The following is a 22,793-nucleotide window of genomic DNA, read 5'->3' on the forward strand; positions in this document are numbered from 1 at the left end:
TATCATGTCATCAACAAATTTGTTAGAAGTCAGAAAAACATGTTGATATCAATTTTTCGATATTATTTTTAAATTTTTTGACGATGTAATAGAAAATGACAAAAATAGTTATATTATTGTTTTATCATGTTTGGGTCGATGTTGAAAAAAATAAAAATTTAAAAACAAAAAAGAATGGAATATAATTTTATAGCAAAGCTAAAGGGGTAAAAATAAACATTGCGCTAGAAGAAAAAAGGAAGAAAGATTTATGGTTTTTGAAGGAATTTGATACTAACGAGGTAAACTCATTATTCTGGTTCTCCGTTTTCTCAGATTATTGGTCTAACTATTATCCTCCAAATATATCGAGTTTAACTTGACAATCATTTGAAATTTTTAAATAAAAGTTTTACACGAATAGGTATTTCGTTTAGCAATGATAAAAGGGGTGCAATAAGCAAAACCTAAATCTGCAATATTCAATCCACCATAAGACAACTGCTACATAACTCTTTCCACTAATCCACTAAAACACCAACTCTTGATGAAATATAAACAGAAATGTTATCCTCCTCTGCCTGCGTGTTAGCTGTTACTTCCAACCAATTTACACCCACCTGTAGACATCATTTTTTTCATTTAAAATTATTATTATTATTATTAGTATTATTATTATTATTATAATTATAATTATTTATTATTATTATTATTATTATTAATATTATATATTATTATTATTATATATTATTATTATTTAATAAATAATTACAACTGGACCGGCCCAATTACAAGCCAACCAGAATCGGTCCAGCCAACCAGAAACCCTAAACAATATATAAGATTTCAGCTAGGGTTTTCAAACCCTAGCTCCCAGCCGCCACTTCCAGAGGGCTCAAGCTGCCTCTCCAGCTTCCAGACGCTGCTGCCGACGCCTCCACTGCCAGATGGTCCAACCAGTCGCTGCCGACGCTGCTTTTGCCACGCCACCTCACCGCCGTAGATTCCAGAACACCAGATGGCAGCCCAAATCGAGCTCCATGGTGAGTCACCAGCATAGCTATGGTGACTCACCTAGACATCCCTCTCGGGACCGGTCCAAACAGAACCTCGTGGTGGCTATAAAAGCCACCATACCTGCGAAAGAAGGAAGAGGAGACAGCCACAGACGGCAGAGAACGAAAAAAAACAGAACGAAAAAAAACAGAGGAGGAAAAGAACACAAACGAACAGCAACCAACAACCAGAAAAAAAAATAGAAAACAAAGAAAGAAGAAAAGAAACTTACCCTTGGAGCCTTGACCACCGTCGGAAGCACTAAACATCGCCGGAGAACAGAAAATACCGAAGGTATTTTTGTAGATTTACTCCGATTAGGAGTCTTTTATGGAAAACAAAGACCGGAATCGGTCTTAGGGCATTTAGATCTACGTTTTGGGGGTGTTTTTTGTGAATTCCGACCACCGTTACGGTGGCCGGCGGCGGTGGCCGGCGGCGGAATACGGTGGCCCATGGCCGCCGGTTTCCCTCCGGCGAGGGAAACTAGAGAGAAACCAGAGAGAACTCTGGTTCTCTCGTCTTGAGAAAGAAAGAAATGAGGCAAATGAGAAGCTTGGCCCTTCGGGCCAGGCATTCAGGGTTATAAACCCTCATCCGTGCGACGTCGTTTAAGGGGAGGGTATCTGTGTAATTTCCATCATGGGTAAACCCTTTCCGCAGTCACTCCTAGTTTGTAACATTACAAATTAGTCATTAAAAGCAAGTTTTAATTCTTTTAATCATATCATTCAATTTTATTTTATTACATTTTAGTCATTATCAGTTTATATATATTTAGGGTAAATAACTGATTTAGTACCTTATAATTTTATTAACGTTTATTTTAATCCGATTAATTAAATAAGGCTAAATTACATTTTAGCACTTAAAGTTTTATTTATTCGAGATAGAGCCTTTAAACTTTGATAAATTTTATTTTAATCACTGATTAATTAATTAAGGATTAATTACACTATTAGTAATTTTATTTTATGATGATTCAGGTTATGTTCATAATTTTACATTTATTATTTTATTTATTTTTAATCATTGTTTAGTTATGTTTTAACTTAATTTTTATTATTTTAATATATTTCAATCATTACTTTAATTATTGTTTTACTATATTATAAATATACATTATTTATTTAACAATGTTTATTTATTTTCCATATCGAAGAAAAGGACAGTCTTAATACAACTGGATGTTCTATTCTGATATTTTAAAATTAAAAATTAAACAATATTATTTAAATTAATACTTATCAATATCAAAGAAAAGAGCTATCTTAAGGTACCTAGAAGTTCTTTTCCGATATTTTTAAATATTTTTTTTTTATATATAATTTTGAAATAATAAGGTTATAAATTAATTTTTTTTAAAATTTTAATAATAGAGACAATTTATAATTTAAAAAGTACCAATTTTTGGGCGTTGTAGGGGTGCTAATCCTTCCCTAAACGTAACCGACCACGAATCCCTTTTTATTAAAAAGAACGAATTTTTTGGTTATAAAACGCAGATCAGTTCATCTTTTAAAAATGGTTTTCTTAAAAGCTCTTTTAAAAGATAATTTTTAGGTATTCGACCTACCTGACCCAAAAGGCCGATGGCGACTCCTAAATTATTTTCAAAATTATTTATTAAACATTAATTTCCCCGCCAAATTTTAATATTTCGTGCCCGGACGAAAACCAGTTACGACAGCTTGGCGACTCCGCTGGGGACCTGGTCAAACTTTAAAATTAATTATAAATTGTCTCTATTAATTAAAAATTTAAAGTTCATATATTTAATTTTTAATTCTTTCTTTTCAAAATTTTTATATTTACTTATTATTTTCATAATATTTATATGTTTCATTTTACTTGTAAGTATTTTATTTCGTTATTTATTTTTCTGTTAGAAGTTTAAACATTTCTCCTCACACACAACACTTGCATTGCATAACATAAAGCTCTATAATTGAGCTTGTCCCTTTTAAGTGGGAGTGAAAGCGACGTCTTCGTGAGAATTTATTCTCCGTGTCAGACCTAGCAAGTAACTTTCGGGGTTCATATGCTCTATGTCTTCGTGAGAATTTATTCTCCGTGTTAGTCATAGAGAAATGTATCCCCTCGAATTGAACTCGGTCCGTTTAAGTCTGTAATGGACTAGGATTGAGGGTTAACAGTCCAAGGGGGCACTAACAAGGACAATTCGAGTACCTTACTCCTAGAACTAAAACCCTACATGTAATAAAACTTAGAACTCCTCCTGATATAAGACAGTACTGAACCTCTGTCCTTAGGTGTACACAAAGGAGAAATAAGCTTTAGCTTTTATTTTATTATTTTTTATGAATAAATGCCTGCGAACTAAAAATCATGCGGTTAGGTTAAATTTTCCAAACAAAGCATGGAACTAGAAAGCATGAGGTTAAAGATTTATACCTTGATAGATAGATTTTTTCATTAGTTGGTACTAACTATTTTATTTTTTCATTTCTTTTGTTTGCATTGCATGATCATAGCATAACCAAAAGGTGTTTACTTGAAAGACTGTTCATCATATGGAAAGAAATTGTAAATGGACAAAAAGTTTTATGATCAAATAAAATATGATGCGGCCAAAGAAAGACATCCTAAGGAAACTCTGAGGATAGAAGCGAGTTATGCACCCAAAGATCGTATGACCATTGAAGAGCAAAAGGAGATACGAGAAATAAGAGAGCAGATGACCAAGATGATGGATAAAATATCTGTTTTGGCCAAAGGAAAAGAGATTCCAGCACAGAAAGAGAGAGAGCTCAATAAACTTAACTCTGCAGTTTCAGATACGCAAGAGATTTCGATTCTTAACCAATTTGAGAAATTACAGACAGTCATTATTCGTATTCACAAATTGTCTGGAGATACCAAAGAAATGGTAACGACTGTACAAGCTCTCAGACAAGAGAAGAAATCATGTAATAAAAAATCATCAAAGTTTGGTCTGCTCCCGATGTCTAAAACTCAGGTTCAATCCAAGACAAAAGGTGGTTCTCATCTTGATAATATCCCCATATCATATAAAGAGTTGTATGAGAAGCTACTTGAAGCACGAGAAGTGGATCCATATTATATAAAACCGTTCCAACCTCCGTATCCAAATTGGTATGACATCAACGTTCATTGTGAATATCATTCCGGAGCTCAAGGACATACCATCGAGAATTGTCTTGCTTTCAAACGCCGAGTCCAAAGTCTTTTAGATCATGGAACCTTACAATTTATGGTAAATGATCGACCTAGTTTAGTAACCGAGGGTCCTGATAGATTAATACCAAAAGTCTTCAAAGGTAAGAATATCAGTAGAGGCACCCAGAGAGAAGAAGATTTGCTGAGGTTTGAAGCTCAAATACGTCATTTGAAGATTGAAAACGATAAATTGAGCACCAAAATGGAAACCATACATGAAGACTTCCAGAAGGTCAGTCAAGCCTTTCAAAATGCTGGTATAGGAAACACCCCAGAAGAGTGGATAGCAGGGGTCACCAAACTGAAAAAGAGTTGCAACATACATGAAGATCTTGTCCAAAAACTTTTTGAACACAAATGTTCTCTCACAAGGGAAAATGAGCAACTCCGAGAATTGATATAGGAGATGAAAGAACACCAGAATGTCATGGAAGAAGCTGCAGTCCATACAAGCAATATGGCCCATAAGCTGATAAACTAACTTGGTTTTATAGAAGAAAATGGGAAAGTTATTCCCTATATGTAAAGTTTTGTTAGGACTGAAAGTTGTCCCCTACATGTAAAAGTTTTGTTTGATGTACTGAAGCTTTTGTGTTCAATAAAATCTGTTCTAAGATGATCACTCTTAAGTAACACCTTTTCATACATGCATTTACATTTTGTATCTGTGCATTTTCATTTGTATTTTTACTTTTTATATCTTTGAATTGCACATTTTGCATTCTTATTTTCCATATATGCATTTTCATATTTTTATACTGTCATGTACTTTAATTATAAAAACATGTTAATAATTAATGAAAGGTTTTGTAACAGTAAAACCAAGGTCATTCATTCATATTACTTTACTATCATCATGAAAACAATGGAGCAATCCTATGAGTGACTACAAGATCAGTGGCTAGAACAATTGACAAGGTTACCTCAGGATATAAGGAAAGAAACATCAGATTCAGTATCAGATGGATCAAATCAAATTATTCAGATAATGGAATCTGATAAAGAAAAGATAATTGCTAAAGAGAAATCGTGCTATCAGATTGAAGAGTCGAGATAGATAATATACCCTGGGGCATTCCACTTGAACCCAAAGAATAGCCTCATTAATTATTCACAATATGAGGAGAAAGTCAAGAGGACAGAGAAAGCAATCAGAAACATGAAAGATGTTAGGGCCTACCACAAAGAATTAGAAGCAAGAGAGCTTAGCTTGGTTCCAGATTTGATTATTCCCATGAATTCAAAATGCCTGATTTTGAGAAATATGATGGCACAAGTTGTCCCTTAATCCATTTGAGAATATTTTGCAGAAAAATGGAAGGATATTTGAGTTCTGATGATCTATTAATTCACTCTTTCCATGATAGTCTTGTTGGCCCAACAGTAGTCTGGTACAATCAGTTGACCCAAGAACAGATCAAGAAATGGGTAGATTTAGCTGATGCATTTTTGGGACAATATCGGTATGTTAAAGGCTTAGCTCCAACACGTATGGATCTTCGAAGAGTAAAAAGGAAAACCAATGAAAGATTTCAAGAATATGCCTTAAGATGGAGAGGAGTGGTAGCACAAATTCAACCTCCCATGTTAGAAGAAGAGATATCACGTATGTTTCGTGATTCCCTTCCAGCGCCTTTCTTCGAGTTAATGCAGGCAAATCCGACAACTGAATTCGAGAATCTTATGACAAGTGGAGATTTAATTGAGAATGTAGTCAATGAAGAAAACTCAAAAGTCACATCCAAGAGCCCGACGGATCAAAAAGCAAAAGCTGATCATGTGAATGAATGTTGCATCCAGAGTCCTCGCAATTGCAAAAGAAAAAGAGCAAGTAACTGTTCGGATCGACCAAAGAAAGTCATGCGATCAAGACAAACTTTGGAAGTATTCCAAACTTCCATTTCAGACTTGTATCCTCATTTGGTTAAAGGTCAATACATTACACCAAGATCAACTAAAGTGATATCAAACCCTTCTGCTCATAGCTATGATCAATATAGTGTTTGTAATTTCCACTTGGGGGTAAAAGGGCATTCTACAGGCAATTGTAGGCCATTGTTAAAAGAAATTGAGATACTTGTTGACAAAGGGGTTTTGACACAAGAAATGATCAGGAAATGGGGGGGCAAATGAAGAAAAGAATCATGATCCTATTACATACCATTATAGGAGTAATAAGGCATCATAAAATAAACAAGTGGAAGTGTTATATACCACTGTAGTACTTTCTATTTTCAGCATCTTGTTTGAACTTGTTTTTGTTCCTTTCTCCGCTTTTTGTGCAATAAATAAATGAGCAAGGAATCAAATTTTAATCTTGAGATTATTGAGTATCAAGTAGATTAAATGTTCTTTTAATTTTTCAAGAGTTATAGATCTATTGGCAAGTGGTAAAATTATATCTTTAATATCCCATCCAATGCCAATTACCAAAACTAAAACCTGACATTACAAAGATTCTGAAGAAATGTCTCCACCTGTTTTTACACCTACTCCAGATGTTTACCTTTTCGGGTATATTTGATTGATGATACTACCTTTCACCATATACATGACTTTATAAGTCACACATTTGTCTATCCAAATACAAAACCATCATAATTCAAAAGACCTCAAAAGAACCAAAATTTCAACTATTCGTGAATTTTACTGCAAGAAGAGACGAGATGAGGCATCATGGACCAACTCATTGATGATAATTTCGAGTGATTAGGGCATACTCAAAGAAGAAGGGGAAAGTGATTGATTGAAATAAATATATCATGCATTTTTTCATGTAAATAAAGTTAATCTTGAATATTCATCCCCCTGTGGATACCTCTTTTTACAAAGGTTTTTGTGTATGAGATGATGAACGGCATTGTTTCATTTATCCTTTAATATATAAATATATCATTTGTTGTCCCCACTTGAGCCTGAATAATTTTTCTTCTGATTCAACCCTAACCAAGGATCACCCTCCACATTAGGGGGCAAGGTGAAGGATATTTGCTCACAAGAATAAAGATTGTTAATACATTTTACAAGTTTCCATGGAATCATGAAAGTTTTGAACTACAAAGTATGTCAAATACAGAGTGCTTGAAGATCAATCCAATCAAGAATAATGGAAAACCTCCAAAATGAAAAAGGAAAAGGAGGTGCTCAAAGCAATTGAAGTATTATACTCATCCAGCAAAGAAAAAAAAAAAAAAAAAGAGGAAAATTGAATCAAGATGGGTGACTTATTGAGCCTCAAGTTACAAGGTTGATCAAGTACGAACAAGAAGAGCAAGAAATGCTGAAGATATGAGAAATTGGAAACGAATCCAAAATTTGGCAGTCTAGAGGGATCCAAATGATGGAAAAATCCCCAACAAAGCATATCCGAGTCAAGCAAAGCAAGATTGATGGCATCAGAATGAATTGATCCTTGGTTTGATTACCCTTAAACACTTATTTGGGCCTTTTTATCCATTTCTTTCGTAACCATAAGCCATGGCCTACGTTACGTACCTGAAAAGTCCATTTTAATCATACATAGATTTCTAAGTAAAAGAGAATATCTTCAGAATTCAATCCGCCTCTCAGGATTGATTTTTATTTGCAAAAATTGGTTTTTAAAATCTTTAATGCATGATATGAAAAATGATAAAAGGAGGGTTCAAGATATAAATTTTTAAATAACATCTTAGAACCAAAGGAGGATTCGAGTTGAAAACCTGAAAAGGTGACTCGAATATTGAATGGTGCAACAACGACATAAGAGACGATCTTAAGCTCTTAATAAAGCACCACACATCTCAAAAACGTTCCTGAGATTCTGGAAACGAGAAGCATCTCTACAAGATGAGCATAACAACCATTTCTTCAAGTTAGTGGAAGCCCGAAGCGACATACTGAACCAACTTGAAAGAACCTACTTTACCAAAATCAACCTACACCTCAAATCAGTCAATAATTTTGACACTTGCCATAGGACTATTATTTTGAATGATTTAAAAGTGTAGTTGATTTATTTGATATTTATTAAACTCATTGTTTATGATCTGATTCTATTGTGAACCTAAGAAGGGCAATACTTTGTAAAAGTCTTTCATTCTTCAATAAACAAAGGAGGAAAAAACCTTTTCAAACAGGACAGTCTCAAATGAGGAAGGTCCTTGAAGCAATTGTTGCTTATTCTACCTCTGTTGTAGAAAAAGAATGAACGAGGCCAGAATAATGAAGCACTTCACATTTTTGAAGACAAGTGGTCCAAGAAGCCAGAAAGTCAGGAGAATTGAACTTGTGACACTCCCTATGACATTATTAGCATCTCATCAAGAAAGATTATCGTTTATCTCATGCTGAGGGCAATAAGCATCACCAGACAGATTATTTTCCCCAACCATCAATTCATGTTCTCTAGAAGATTACATCATAAAGCCATGAACAAGATGATATCCATTATGTCCTTCAGAAGATTGCTAAATTTGAATTTGAGGACTTAGGGCACAGAACAAGACATTGGAACAGAATCTACCCTTATAGGCCTTTTATATAAGTAAGGTTGTTACGCTGGATGCCACCGACAACAAGGTCGAATTCGACAAATCTACTCATCAATTGCTCCAAACCGATCATCATTCAGCTCTTGCACATCTGTTTTCAAAAGTATGCCAAGACAGTAAAAGGCAACTTCTGCATCATTGATCCCAGAGAAAAGAGACAGGACATTGGTACCACCATGGAACATATCTCTATACAGATCCTTGTGTATGGTTTTTAAGGAAACCTAGAAGTATTTCCACCTCATCAGGTTCAAGTGGAGCAACTTTATTCCTTCCAACCCATACTAGATTCTATTTTCAGCACTCATTAAGAACATACTTCTGGACACTCTAAGGTGGTTCATTGTCATAAGCTTCAAGAACCTTACAGATCCTTTCTGTCAATTTGGTACTTCCTGTACATGTTTATAAACAGTTCAACTTTATTTTTGGATTCCAAGAAGGCCATCATTTCTTTGTCAATGGAAAAGCATCAGCACATGGAGGAAGCAGAATAAGAGAAACTCTGTTCTTAATTGGCAGATTATGAATATAGCCTATTTTCAGTGTGACAGCATGAAAATGCTTCGAATCTACAAATTCTGGCTTTACATCGAATAAGTACTGTGATATCCCAGTCCAAACATTAAATGGAACAAATGAATTTGATCATAGCATCTTCTGGAAGTGTTCTTTGAGTTATCTGATCTGGTTTGGCAAAACCAATCATTGAATTTGGAAGATTAATTTGTTCATAGCATCTTCTGGAAGTGTTCTTTGAGTTATCTGATCTGGTTTGGCAAAACCAATCATTGAATTTAGAAGATGAATTTGTTCATAGCATCTTCTGGAAGTGTTCTTTGAGTTATCTGATCTGGTTTGGCAAAACAAATCATTGAATTTGGAAGATTAATTTGTTCATAGCATCTTCTGGAAGTGTTCTTTGAGTTATCTGATCTGGTTTGGCAAAACCAATCATTGAATTTAGAAGATGAATTTGTTCATAGCATCTTCTGGAAGTGTTCTTTGAGTTATCTGATCTGGTTTGGCAAAACAAATCATTGAATTTGGAAGATTAATGTGATCATAGCATCTTCTGGAAGTGTTCTTTGAGTTATCTGATCTGGTTTGGCAAAACCAATCATTGAATTTAGAAGATGAATTTGTTCATAGCATCTTCTGGAAGTGTTCTTTGAGTTATCTAATCTGGTTGGACAGAACCAGTCATTGAATTTGGAAGATGAATTTGCTCATAGTAGAAATAAGGAGACTCAATAGCATCTTCTGGAAGTGTTCTTTGAGTTATCTGATCTGATTCGGTAGGAACCCCAGAACCGATCATTGGAATTGAAAGATGAACTGCATGATCATCTTCATTAAGAAGCTTATTTTCAAGCTTCCTCTACTTCTTCATTTTTCACAAATCATAGCCCAAGTTTCGCCTTTGCTTGTAATTGGAATCATTGCATAATGGCTTCCTATCTTCTACCATAAGAAGTGCATCAGTAACCTTAGCCATTTGATCAGCACATATAAAATCTGTCAATTCTGCAATTGATGAATCTGAACCACATCTCTCCATGGTTATTTAAAGTTTCAGCCTCTGAGAGTCCCATTTTTGTCAAGTATAACAGTTTACTCTCCTCATCAGAATCAGAATTCATGATTTCCTCGATATCAGAAGAACTATCAATATCTGTGAAATCATCCTGAAAAATCGCTTCATAATCAGATGAGTTGTTATCAGGATCAACATGTTGCATGGATGCGGATTTTTGATGAGCTTGTACCATTGTATATGTAGTCTTGCCATTGCATCAGATTACTGTTTGCATAAATTGGTTTCTCCCACAGAAAAATATATTTCAAAGATGGCCTTCACTGAAAGATGATAAGCCACTATGTCAGCCTGGAACGGATTACCAAGCTATTTTTACTACTATATCCGACTAAATCCCTCCAGATACAGAAAATGGTCACCTCATTCAGAAGATATATATCTCAGACGTTTCTGTCAGAATGATTGAGTACTTCTTAAGTTTGTGACAATATCAAGAGAATTTCTCCAGTTACTTGACAATATTATTGTTTAGTGATACCAGAATGGGAGTATTCAGGATAAACAGATTTAGGGCACGAATAAATCCACAAGTACCTACAACAGTGTATTGTCAAAATTAGACCTCATGAGGATCATGATATTCCAATCAAACAGATATTAAGAGTAAATCAGAAGCAAATGTTGGGGCATGCTGAAAGCCCATTTCAATCAGAATCAAGAATGTCGATGCATTATGCACGCTTGTATTACCCATGTTGAGGCATGCTGAAGGCCCACATCATCATCTGTCAAGATCATTGACTTGAACATATATTTCCAATGAGACAGAAAGTGTGTTCTTTGATAAACTACATTTCGGTTGCATGAATAAAGATGATCCTCAGGTAGACTACTTGATCCAGGGTTCAGTTCCTTAAGATCTCAGCATTGAATTTGGCCTTCGGTGTGTCGGTGATAATTGAAAATATTTCTTTGAGATTCCTAACAAATAGTTTCAACCATACTATTGAGATTATGAAGCTGTTTTTCACATCATTTTTTGCTTCCTTGATGACATTGAAAAGGGAGACTCGACTCTCACTTATATTACTGTTATTCCCGTTGTTATTTGGGGTCATAATTGCTAGCCAAGATGAACTGAGTTTTCATCTATTTTGGTTTTATCATTTATATTTCATCCCCAGCTGCAAAAATTCCACGGATATCTTTCTGTACATTGATCCTACAGCTGATGTGTTTCTACTTCCTACAAAGATCATTATAGAAGAAAATGTGATCAGTATTACATTTGTCTTTGCCCGAGATGATATCAAGATTAGTTAGTGTCTCCTATTCAATTCGACACCAGCATATCTTGTGAATTTGACCAACTTTTTGGTCATACCAATATTACACTTGAATCCCCACTGAGTTTTTGTTCTCAAATGGTCTTGTGACATCATTCAAAAGCTTTGGACACTAGGCAAAGAGATTCAATGTTTGAGAACATCTGAGCAGAAGCTACAGGAAAGGATGAATGCACTGTCAAATGTTTTACGAACCTGCTATTCTGATGCTGAACCAATGTTACTATCATATGGTTTCCATTTATTGATCCAAGATGAAGTTTGTATTCTTCAACCCCAAGATTAAAAGTGAGATATAATGAAGATTTCTTTCCAATGAAAGCTGAAAATTTTGACAACAAGAAACTAGTGGAGCCCACTAAGATCAAACAATAGGTTGTTGTTAAACATCTTTACATGATATGGTTTGAGTTGTTTAGTTCGAAATCTGATTATATGTGGAGACATGAAAGGAATTGGAATAAATTTTCCTTGTGATGTTTCAAGAGTTAAATTAGAACAGACTCTACTCTCCTAATTAATCCCTGCTGAGTCAGGCATATCTACATCTACACTCTTCAAAGATGATAGATTCTCTTTTTAAAGATGACAGATTCTCTTTTTAAAGATGAAAGCTTTATGGGATTTACACACAAGTCCAAGCAAATAAAGTTGGTTTTATCCAAGACAAAATCGGGCATCAGGGTCATAATTTTGACTACAACAAGAGTTCCACAAGTGAAACATTTCTTCTAAGACTTTCATGAAGCAAAGAAGACAGCAAAGATACAAGTTGATCAGATGATTCTGCATGAATGCAAGCTTGATAACATAAGTTGCTACACTGATATCCAGAGGTAACCCTGGCAATAAATGATGAAGTGAAGGAAGACCAAGTTCACCACTTTGAAGTCAAATGAAGATTGCATCAACATTCATGCATTCATAAGAACATCATTTGCACAATAGACAATGCATTACATTGATACATCTGAGTGCATTCAAACATGAAGTTTTACAGATCTTCAGAAGAACGAAGAAAAAAAAATACCTTATAAGAAGAAGGTATTCAAAACCAAAAATGCAGGAATCATGCAAACATCTGAAGAAGAGATGGACGCAATCCACAAAAAAATGAGCATTATCTTGAGATTAGGGCATGTTACCCAATCAACATGTTATCTTGAAAAATAATGAGAAAACGATTTCCATAGTTTTTCATTCAATCTTTTTTAAAAAAATTGTTGAATAGTAAGAAAACGATTTCCATAGTTTCTTACTTAGTAAACTATTTCCCACATCTGTAAGTCCTTCAGTGCATGATGTTTCCAAAAAGCCTTCGGGAGCTTTTTGATGTTTCAAAGCCTTCGGGTCATCTGTAAGTCCTTCAGTGCATGATGTTTCCAAAAAGCATTCGGGAGCTTTTTTGATGTTTTCAAAGCCTTCGGGTCATCTGTAAGTCCTTCAGTGCATGATGTTTCCAAAAAGCCTTCGGGAGCTTTTTGATGTTTCAAAGCCTTCGGGTCATCTGTAAGTCCTTCAGTGCATGATGTTTCCAAAAAGCCTTCGGGAGCTTTTTGATGTTTTCAAAGCCTTCGGGTCATCTGTAAGTCCTTCAGTGCATGATGTTTCCAAAAAGCCTTCGGGAGCTTTTTGATGTTTCAAAGCCTTCGGGTCATCTGTAAGTCCTTCAGTGCATGATGTTTCCAAAAAGCATTCGGGAGCTTTTTTGATGTTTTCAAAGCCTTCGGGTCATCTGTAAGTCCTTCAGTGCATGATGTTTCCAAAAAGCCTTCGGGAGCTTTTTGATGTTTTCAAAGCCTTCGGGTCATCTGTAAGTCCTTCAGTGCATGATGTTTCCAAAAAGCCTTCGGGAGCTTTTTGATGTTTCAAAGCCTTCGGGTCATCTGTAAGTCCTTCAGTGCATGATGTTTCCAAAAAGCATTCGGGAGCTTTTTGATGTTTTCAAAGCCTTAGGGTCATCTGTAAGTCCTTCAGTGCATGATGTTTCCAAAAAGCCTTCGGGAGCTTTTTGATGTTTCAAAGCCTTCGGGTCATCTGTAAGTCCTTCAGTGCATGATGTTTCCAAAAAGCATTCGGGAGCTTTTTTGATGTTTTCAAAGCCTTCGGGTCATCTGTAAGTCCTTCAGTGCATGATGTTTCCAAAAAGCATTCGGGAGCTTTTTTGATGTTTTCAAAGCCTTCGGGTCATCTGTAAGTCCTTCAGTGCATGATGTTTCCAAAAAGCCTTCGGGAGCTTTTTGATGTTTTCAAAGCCTTCGGGTCATCTGTAAGTCCTTCAGTGCATGATGTTTCCAAAAAGCCTTCGGGAGCTTTTTGATGTTTCAAAGCCTTCGGGTCATCTGTAAGTCCTTCAGTGCATGATGTTTCCAAAAAGCATTCGGGAGCTTTTTTGATGTTTTCAAAGCCTTCGGGTCATCTGTAAGTTCTTCAGTGCATGATGTTTCCAAAAAGCCTTCGGGAGCTTTTTGATGTTTTCAAAGCTTTCGGGTCATCTGTAAGTCCTTCAGTGCATGATGTTTCCAAAAAGCCTTCGGGAGCTTTTTGATGTTTTCAAAGCTTTCGGGTCATCTGTAAGTCCTTCAGTGCATGATGTTTTCAAAAAGCCTTCGGGAGCTTTTTGATGTTTTCAAAACCTTCGGGTCATCTGTAAGTCCTTCAGTGCATGATGTTTTCAAACATTTCCATCCTGCTCGAAAGAAGCCAAATGAAAAAATTATTGTCTTTTTCGTCTTTGCTCTATTCTTGTTAACACAAGGATGAGCAAAGAGGGGCAGCTGTAGACATCATTTTTTTCATTTAAAATTATTATTATTATTATTAGTATTATTATTATTATAATTATAATTATTTATTATTATTATTATTATTATTATTATATATATTATTATTATATATTATTATTATTTAATAAATAATTACAACTGGACCGGCCCAATTACAAGCCAACCAGAACCGGTCCAGCCAACCAGAAACCCTAAACAATATATAAGATTTCAGCTAGGGTTTTCAAACCCTAGCTCCCAGCCGCCACTTCCAGAGGGCTCAAGCTGCCTCTCCAGCTTCCAGACGCTGCTGCCGACGCCTCCACTGCCAGATGGTCCAACCAGTCGCTGCCGACGCTGCTTTTGCCACGCCACCTCGCCGCCGTAGATTCCAGAACACCAGATGGCAGCCCAAATCGAGCTCCATGGTGAGTCACCAGCATAGCTATGGTGACTCACCTAGACATCCCTCTCGGGACCGGTCCAAACAGAACCTCGTGGTGGCTATAAAAGCCACCATACCTGCGAAAGAAGGAAGAGGAGACAGCCACAGACGGCAGAGAACGAAAAAAAAAGAACGAAAAAAACAGAGGAGGAAAAGAACACAAACGAACAGCAACCAACAACCAGAAAAAAAAATAGAAAACAAAGAAAGAAGAAACTTACCCTTGGAGCCTTGACCACCGTCGGAAGCACTAAACATCGCCGGAGAACAGAAAATACCGAAGGTATTTTTGTAGATTTACTCCGATTAGGAGTCTTTTATGGAAAACAAAGACCGGAATCGGTCTTAGGGCATTTAGATCTACGTTTTGGGGGTGTTTTTGTGAATTCCGACCACCGTTACGGTGGCCGGCGGCGGTGGCCGGCGGCGGAATACGGTGGCCCATGGCCGCCGGTTTCCCTCCGGCGAGGGAAACTAGAGAGAAACCAGAGAGAACTCTGGTTCTCTCGTCTTGAGAAAGAAAGAAATGAGGCAAATGAGAAGCTTGGCCCTTCGGGCCAGGCATTCAGGGTTATAAACCCTCATCCGTGCGACGTCGTTTAAGGGGGAGGGTATCTGTGTAATTTCCATCATGGGTAAACCCTTTCCGCAGTCACTCCTAGTTTGTAACATTACAAATTAGTCATTAAAAGCAAGTTTTAATTCTTTTAATCATATCATTCAATTTTATTTTATTACATTTTAGTCATTATCAGTTTATATATATTTAGGGTAAATAACTGATTTAGTACCTTATAATTTTATTAACGTTTATTTTAATCCGATTAATTAAATAAGGCTAAATTACATTTTAGCACTTAAAGTTTTATTTATTCGAGATAGAGCCTTTAAACTTTGATAAATTTTATTTTAATCACTGATTAATTAATTAAGGATTAATTACACTATTAGTAATTTTATTTTATGATGATTCAGGTTATGTTCATAATTTTACATTTATTATTTTATTTATTTTTAATCATTGTTTAGTTATGTTTTAACTTAATTTTTATTATTTTAATATATTTTCAATCATTACTTTAATTATTGTTTTACTATATTATAAATATATACATTATTTATTTAACAATGTTTATTTATTTTCCATATCGAAGAAAAGGACAGTCTTAATACAACTGGATGTTCTATTCTGATATTTTAAAATTAAAAATTAAACAATATTATTTAAATTAATACTTATCAATATCAAAGAAAAGAGATGTCTTAAGGTACCTAGAAGTTCTTTTCCGATATTTTTAAATATTTTTTTTTATATATAATTTTGAAATAATAAGGTTATAAATTAATTTTTTTTAAAATTTTAATAATAGAGACAATTTATAATTTAAAAAGTACCAATTTTTGGGCGTTGTAGGGGTGCTAATCCTTCCCTAAACGTAACCGACCACGAATCCCTTTTTATTAAAAAGAACGAATTTTTAGTTATAAAACGCAGATCAGTTCATCTTTTAAAAATGGTTTTCTTAAAAGCTCTTTTAAAAGATAATTTTTAGGTATTCGACCTACCTGACCCAAAAGGCCGATGGCGACTCCTAAATTATTTTCAAAATTATTTATTAAACATTAATTTCCCCGCCAAATTTTAATATTTCGTGCCCGGACGAAAACCGGTTACGACACACCAATTTACTTTACAAGCATCGATTCTTTTCCTTTTCTCTCTCGAATCAAAGAACAAAAGGGTTTAAACGGAGGGACCGATGATAAAAAAAAAGACATGAATATGTGGGGGTACTTAAAGCTTTTTTTAGCCTATGGCTTGTGAGCGCAACTTGTTCGCGACATACAACAAATGGCCGATGTTTGCTGAGGGATAGTTTTGGAGAAGCTTAAGATTGGAAGTGAAATCCCCGGCTAGCAAGCGCCTGCGGATGAGAATCAACATCGCACAGCATACCAGAAGCAATGTCTCCTGCAAATACATATGCATGTTTGGTGTTCGAATAAATCCAAATCCAATCTAGAACAGTGCAAAATCAACTGTTATTATTGAAAGGCTATAATATTAAAAAGGACTAATTGAAAATAAATTGTTCAAATTCTCTCTTTTTTTTCATTTAAATGCCTAAATTTATTTTTGTTCAAAATAAATGTCTAATGTTTCATTCCACTATTATTTTAAAAGCGGACTGTTAACATACGTTAAAAAAATCTACCACGCAGTTATTTCTTGACACATGACATACAATTTAATTATCTTTTATTTCTCAAAATAAGAAGGCCTAATTTTTCTTATTATTTTTTAAGAAACCCTAAACCCCTAAAATTCCTAATTTTTCAAAAATCTCTAAAATCTCATCGAATGTGGCACCTCGTAGATAATTTGTGACGACAAAAGAGTGGGATAATCGGTAGGACCAATGACAGAAGGGGTGGACGGTGATGGTTAATCTGATGGCATTATATGGGATTTAGGAAATCTAAGGTTTTTAGAATTTAGGGATTTTTTGAGAAAATTAAGAATTTTAGGGTTTTTAAAAAAATAAAGAAAAGTAAAAAAACCAATCCGCATGTCATAAATTCATTGGATGACGGATTTTTTAACAAATGTTAATAGTTCGAGTTTAACATAGTAACAGAATACAATGTTAGGCACCAACTTAGACCAAAGACTTTAGGCGCCTAAAACAAAAACCAAAAAAAAAATTGACACTTATTTTTCAAACTGTTAAAAAGTCACTGAATCTTACAGCTTTGTTCATATTCTTTGTTACACCTATCCCTTGATGTGAACACAAGTAAACATTAACTTTCAAGTGAAAAGCCGATCTATGTTAAGGGTTAGCTCAAGTATAAATTAAAGCTTAGGGTTTAGGGTAAAAGTAGTTATTTACAAGTTACAATGTTAAGGATTTTTTAGGTACATAATTATATGACAATTGGAATAACTAATACAGCAAACTAACAAGATTTGAGCACAAATTCTAGAGATAAGAGAGGTAAAATTGTAATCATACCAGAGGACCTTCCGGGTCACTAAGAAGCGTGTCCCATATGTGAAGGCTATCCGCAAAATTGAATTCCTGTGTCAAGAGCAGAGTGATCCACCGAAATGCGTAAAACTGGGGATTGACCTGTGATGTGCATACACGATGGTTACATTTAAGCTGAACTAATTACTATGACAAGAAGCGGAAAATTACAAAGCTGAAGGGACTGTGGCAGCTTGCTGTTAAGAGGAAAGCATGAGTTGAGAAATAAAAGATGACGAGGACGATGTGCAAATAAAACATCAATTAGCTAAAGAAGCTGGTTTAAATTTTGTAATGATATCTTACTTTAGTTGTGACCTCTAGATGCCGCCAAAGCTCTTCATCATGTTCCTTCAGAAGCTGTGACAACCTAGAGATTGTGGAACGAATTCCCACAATGCTGTTGTCAAGTTGCTGGCAGAAATGATCACGGAATCCGCTCAATAACTCAACAAAACAAAAGAATGTATCAGCTTCGGCAGCAGCCTGCAAGACTTAGAATATGGAAAATGTTGAAGAAATTACTCGACCGATACTTTAATCATTTATCAAAATAACAAAGAATTTTATATATGTTATTCTTACAACGGGTGTTGATTTTGCAATTGGTTTATGGCTATCTGTTGGCATATGTACTCCATACATTTTGGTGCATATGACATATAATGTCCGATAATTTAATAACAATAATGATAAAAAGAACATTACCATATTGTTTTCCAAAAAGCTGCAATCTATTTGAAAGTTTTCTTCGTTACAATTTTTTTGGCTCTGCTAGATATGAAAGATGGAAAATTTGTTAATCAAATGGTTAATATCCATAACCACTTTCCTATTTTAATGCTTAACCATTAGTTAATAAATTTTCCATCCCCAACCTTTTCGATACCAAACAGAGACTTTGGGTCGCTTGGGGCAGTAAAAGGGACCGATTTGCAGATATGCAAAAGTAAAAATGGCAATGACCCCAAAGACACTGAATCATATTCTTTATACTTTAGTATGTTAATAATTTTCTCAAAAACCTGGGATACTGATAAGGACAAACACAGGCATGTTAGAGATTTAACATAAAAGAACAGGACAGGGATGGTAATAAGATCTTACCGCCATTTCCACATCAGGGTCATTCTTGAATACATAAAATAGAGGTGCCAAGATTTCATTCATCCCTTGAACATATCTTATACCTGGATTTAACTTGGCAAAAACAATTAATATGTTTCTCATTGCATCCTGAATAAGCAAGATGCATATAAGTCAAAAATTATTTCAATTCATATCCAAACTTAAGTAAAAAAGAGCGAAACGATAAATTCAAATGAAAGAATAAAAGAAAATAAGATGCTTACCTGGTTAGATTTTGCAAGCTGTGAGTCCCCAGAGAAAAAGTGCATGCCTGGATGAGTGCGCATGACATCACGGTCAATCTGTTCTATGATTTCCGAGTCCTACAAAGACTCCCGCCCCGGAAACAAAAATTAAGAAAATTAAAAAAAAAGTTTGAGATCAATAAAAACTCCCTTCATAGATTCTATTAACAACCGAAAATCAGAACTCCTTTACATTGCTGTCACATGTACTCTAGTATATGAACATTTGAAATAATACTCAGCTCTCTTATGCTTAACTAAGCACATGATGGAAACAGAGTTGGCTGAGTTGCATGGACTAGGGTTGAGTATTCGGTTGAGTCGAGTTGACGGGTCCTATTTTAGGGTTCAAACTCAAAATTTGAGTTGACTCAAATAACTCGACTTGAATAACTCAAAATTTGAAGAAAAAATTGTTTTTTATGTTGAATCAAGTTTTACTCACCCCTAGCATGGAATGTGCCATTCCCCCCCCCCCCCACAATTTAATGCATCAATAGGAAGTTTAGATGTTACTGTATTTCGTACTATATTGCTAAACAACATTAACAATACAAATAGTAAACCCAGTCATTAAAAATAAGAAAGATCCAATACCAAAGAAGTTATTATTGGTAAACTAAAACTAAAGGTACATGATAGATTTGGCAAAGCTAAAATTCTCCAAGGCTGCATGTTATGCAAAATGCCTCAGAAATAGCTGACTTGAAGACTACTAGACTGGCTCATGTTTTCTGGCCAAAAAAAGAAAGAAAAAAGACTGGCTCATGTTTTAAAACTTAATCAATTCAAACAAGAATAACCAATTTTATATATTGTTTACATTTAACACATTCAACATTAGAAGTTCAAAAACACGAAATAAAGTATGGCTTCCAATATCATTCCAACGAGCCTAAGAACATACCTGGAAGAATTGATTCCAGACACTGCTTTTCCCAAGGCTCAAAGGATGCTCTCCATGAGTTATTTGTGATCTTGATAGCAGACCCCTGCTCTCAGATTTTGATTCATCATTGTCACAAGCCACAGACTTCTCCAGCCTCCTTGTGATTTCTGACTGACTAGCCACAGAAACATTCAGAAACCCCAAAATTCTTACAGAAAAAGAGGAAGTGAAAGACAACAACCGCAAAAGATAACACTACTTTTCAGGATGATAAACTAACTCGAGCAAAGCCATTCTATTATTAGGAAATAAACAAGTACAGTCAGCAAGAGATGGCTAAAGTTCACTTTTCTCTCATAAAAATAGTAAGTTTCATGTTCTAGCTCTCTGCTAATATCAGTTTTCTCTTTTCTTACCCACTTTATTATAGATGCAATTGGAATTTACATTAGAATTAATCAAAGCAACTAATAATATCATATTACTGACACTAGACAGTCACAGAATGAATGTCATAGTTGCATACTTGGTCGAATACACTATTTTATCAAGCAAAAAGTAAGGAAAATGACTTACAGGATTCATCAAGAGTTCTTCCTTAAAATACCTGTACTGGGACCTTTTCTTAGCTAATTCAGACGACCACTGCCCACGTTCAGGTGGTAAATACCCTAACAATAACTGCCACAATAACAAAACAACTCGTATTTCACTATTAATCGAGAAGATAACCACATTTTCCATGTAATTTCAGCATTTTTCAGATTTCTCAGCAAGCAAACATAAAAAAAAGGAATGGAAAAAAACCTACCTTCCACACAGTAGATCTAATTCCTGCACCATCAGGAATCCCCTGCGACGCAATCCTCCGCAATTCCCACATATTCATAACCTTCTTAGACAACTGGAAATAAAATTAGAAATTAGAAACCAAAAGAGAATAAAAATAAGAGTAAGAAGAAGAGAGTCAGTTAATAAAGGAGGATAAGTTAAAAACCTCGGATAAGAGCTGAGCCTGACGAGAGATATCATCTGGGGAAGCGCCAGAAGAGCCGCCGTTTTGACCATTACCACCGCTATTGGTGTTACTATTTTGATTAACTGGATCTCTGGTTTCGGATTTCGGACTAGACGTGGAATGAGGTTTCGAGGCTGCTTCTGAGACGGGAGGAGGTGCCACTGGAGCCGGAGGCTGAAGAGTTGGCTCGGAAACGGCGGCGGAAGCCGTGTTGGGAGAAGGAGAGTAGCGGTGGAGGCGATCGTCGGCGGGAGTAGTGGACCAGAGCGAACTGTTGAGCCAATCAGGTACTCGCTCCCTCACCATTTCAAGATTAGAATCGAGATTTGATCTTTCGGGAAATCAAAATCAATGAATTAAAATTAGAGAAAATGTGAATAAAATAGGGGTTGTTTAAAGTCGAAGAACATTTGAGTTTCGAGGGCTTCGTGGAGAGTGGAGGTGGAAACAAATATTAGAGTGACAGAGAATTGATAGAGTGGAGCTGAAGAACCAATGGAGATTTTCATTTTAGCATTTCATATTTTTAATTCAATAATAGAATTGAAAAAGACGCTTAATTATCGATTAATCATGTAATCAACAGATTAAAAACAATTTTAAGTTCTTTTTAAGTGATGAAATTTTAATTTTCACGAGTTTGTTTGGGTTGAATTAGTTTAATTCGATTTTTAGACACTAAAATTATTTATAATTGGGCGGAGATGGGAAAGTAATAAAAAACAATAAACTAAACAAACTTTTAGTTTATAATTTTAAGGGTAAACTACTCCAATGGTAACTAATGTTTATGTAATTTTTTGTTTTCACCACTAATGTTTCAAAAGTCACAAATCGGTCACTATCGTTATCGTTGGTTACAAATTGGTCACTCGCCGTTAACAGACGTGACGGAAAACACACGTGGCCTGTTAACAGCAGTTAACAGACTTACATGGATGGTATAATTACACAATTAACCTATGTTATTTATATATTCTTTCAATTTGATCCTAATTTTAATAAATTAAAATATATCTATTTTTAGTTCTTATAAATAATGATATATTTTTATGCAAAATAATTAAATGTTTAAGTCCAACGGATTTAAAAAAAGGAAATAAAAAATTTAAAGTTAGTTATAAAAACACCGATAAATGTAAGATGTATTTGTTTATAGCTTGGAATTAGGAATTATGAGATTTGTTCATGCCTTCTCATTTCAAAATGTTTTCACTTTATCCATGCTTGTTGTATGTGTTACTTGGCTCAGATGTTGAGTACTGGAAATGGAAGTGTTTCAACATGAATAGGTACTTTTTTTTTTCCTTTTACGTTATTCCATATGGTTGGAGGATCATATCTCCCTTCCCATGTCCAAATATATATTGGACCCAAATATCAAACATGGTGCTTTAAGAAAAACGAGCAACATAGTCTCTGTTCTTACTTTTGATTGTCTGCTGTTTGTCAAAGCTTCATTATCACCTGTGATGACTGCTAAACATGTTTTATGTTTATATTGAATAAAACAAACAAACAAACCCGAAACAACAAGACAACTCCATGGGGATTGACTTGGTAATTCAAAGTCGTAGAACCTCCTTACAATTAAGCCAAGGTCTTAATGCCACGCTT

General features: G+C 35.0%; 1 protein-coding gene across 2 annotated transcripts; it reads right to left on the reverse strand.

Annotated features, from left to right (window-relative positions):
* Positions 1 to 472: 472 nt before the first annotated feature.
* On the reverse strand, positions 473 to 21,594 carry LOC120128210 (TBC1 domain family member 13-like). Of its 2 annotated transcripts, none has more exons than XR_005516612.1 (10): positions 21,156 to 21,594; positions 20,970 to 21,062; positions 20,735 to 20,839; positions 20,177 to 20,329; positions 19,249 to 19,347; positions 19,004 to 19,132; positions 18,203 to 18,382; positions 17,882 to 17,998; positions 16,547 to 16,836; positions 473 to 599 (listed from the first exon to the last, which is right to left on the reverse strand). XR_005516612.1 is itself a non-coding variant. In XM_039145942.1 (10 exons), exons 1-9 carry the CDS (start codon positions 21,480 to 21,482, stop codon positions 16,672 to 16,674), a joined length of 1,368 nt encoding a protein of 455 aa, XP_039001873.1. In that variant the 5' UTR covers positions 21,483 to 21,594; the 3' UTR covers positions 16,550 to 16,597; positions 16,632 to 16,671. The 2 variants fall into 2 exon arrangements, 1 of the variants encoding a protein (XP_039001873.1); XM_039145942.1 differs by lacking the exon at positions 473 to 599 and having other exon boundaries at positions 16,550 to 16,597; positions 16,632 to 16,836.
* Positions 21,595 to 22,793: the final 1,199 nt, after the last annotated feature.

This window comes from Hibiscus syriacus, unplaced genomic scaffold (assembly GCF_006381635.1).
Source record: "Hibiscus syriacus cultivar Baekdansim isolate YM2019G1 unplaced genomic scaffold, ASM638163v2 tig00110478_pilon, whole genome shotgun sequence".
In the NCBI taxonomy this organism is placed as follows: Eukaryota; Viridiplantae; Streptophyta; class Magnoliopsida; order Malvales; family Malvaceae; genus Hibiscus; species Hibiscus syriacus.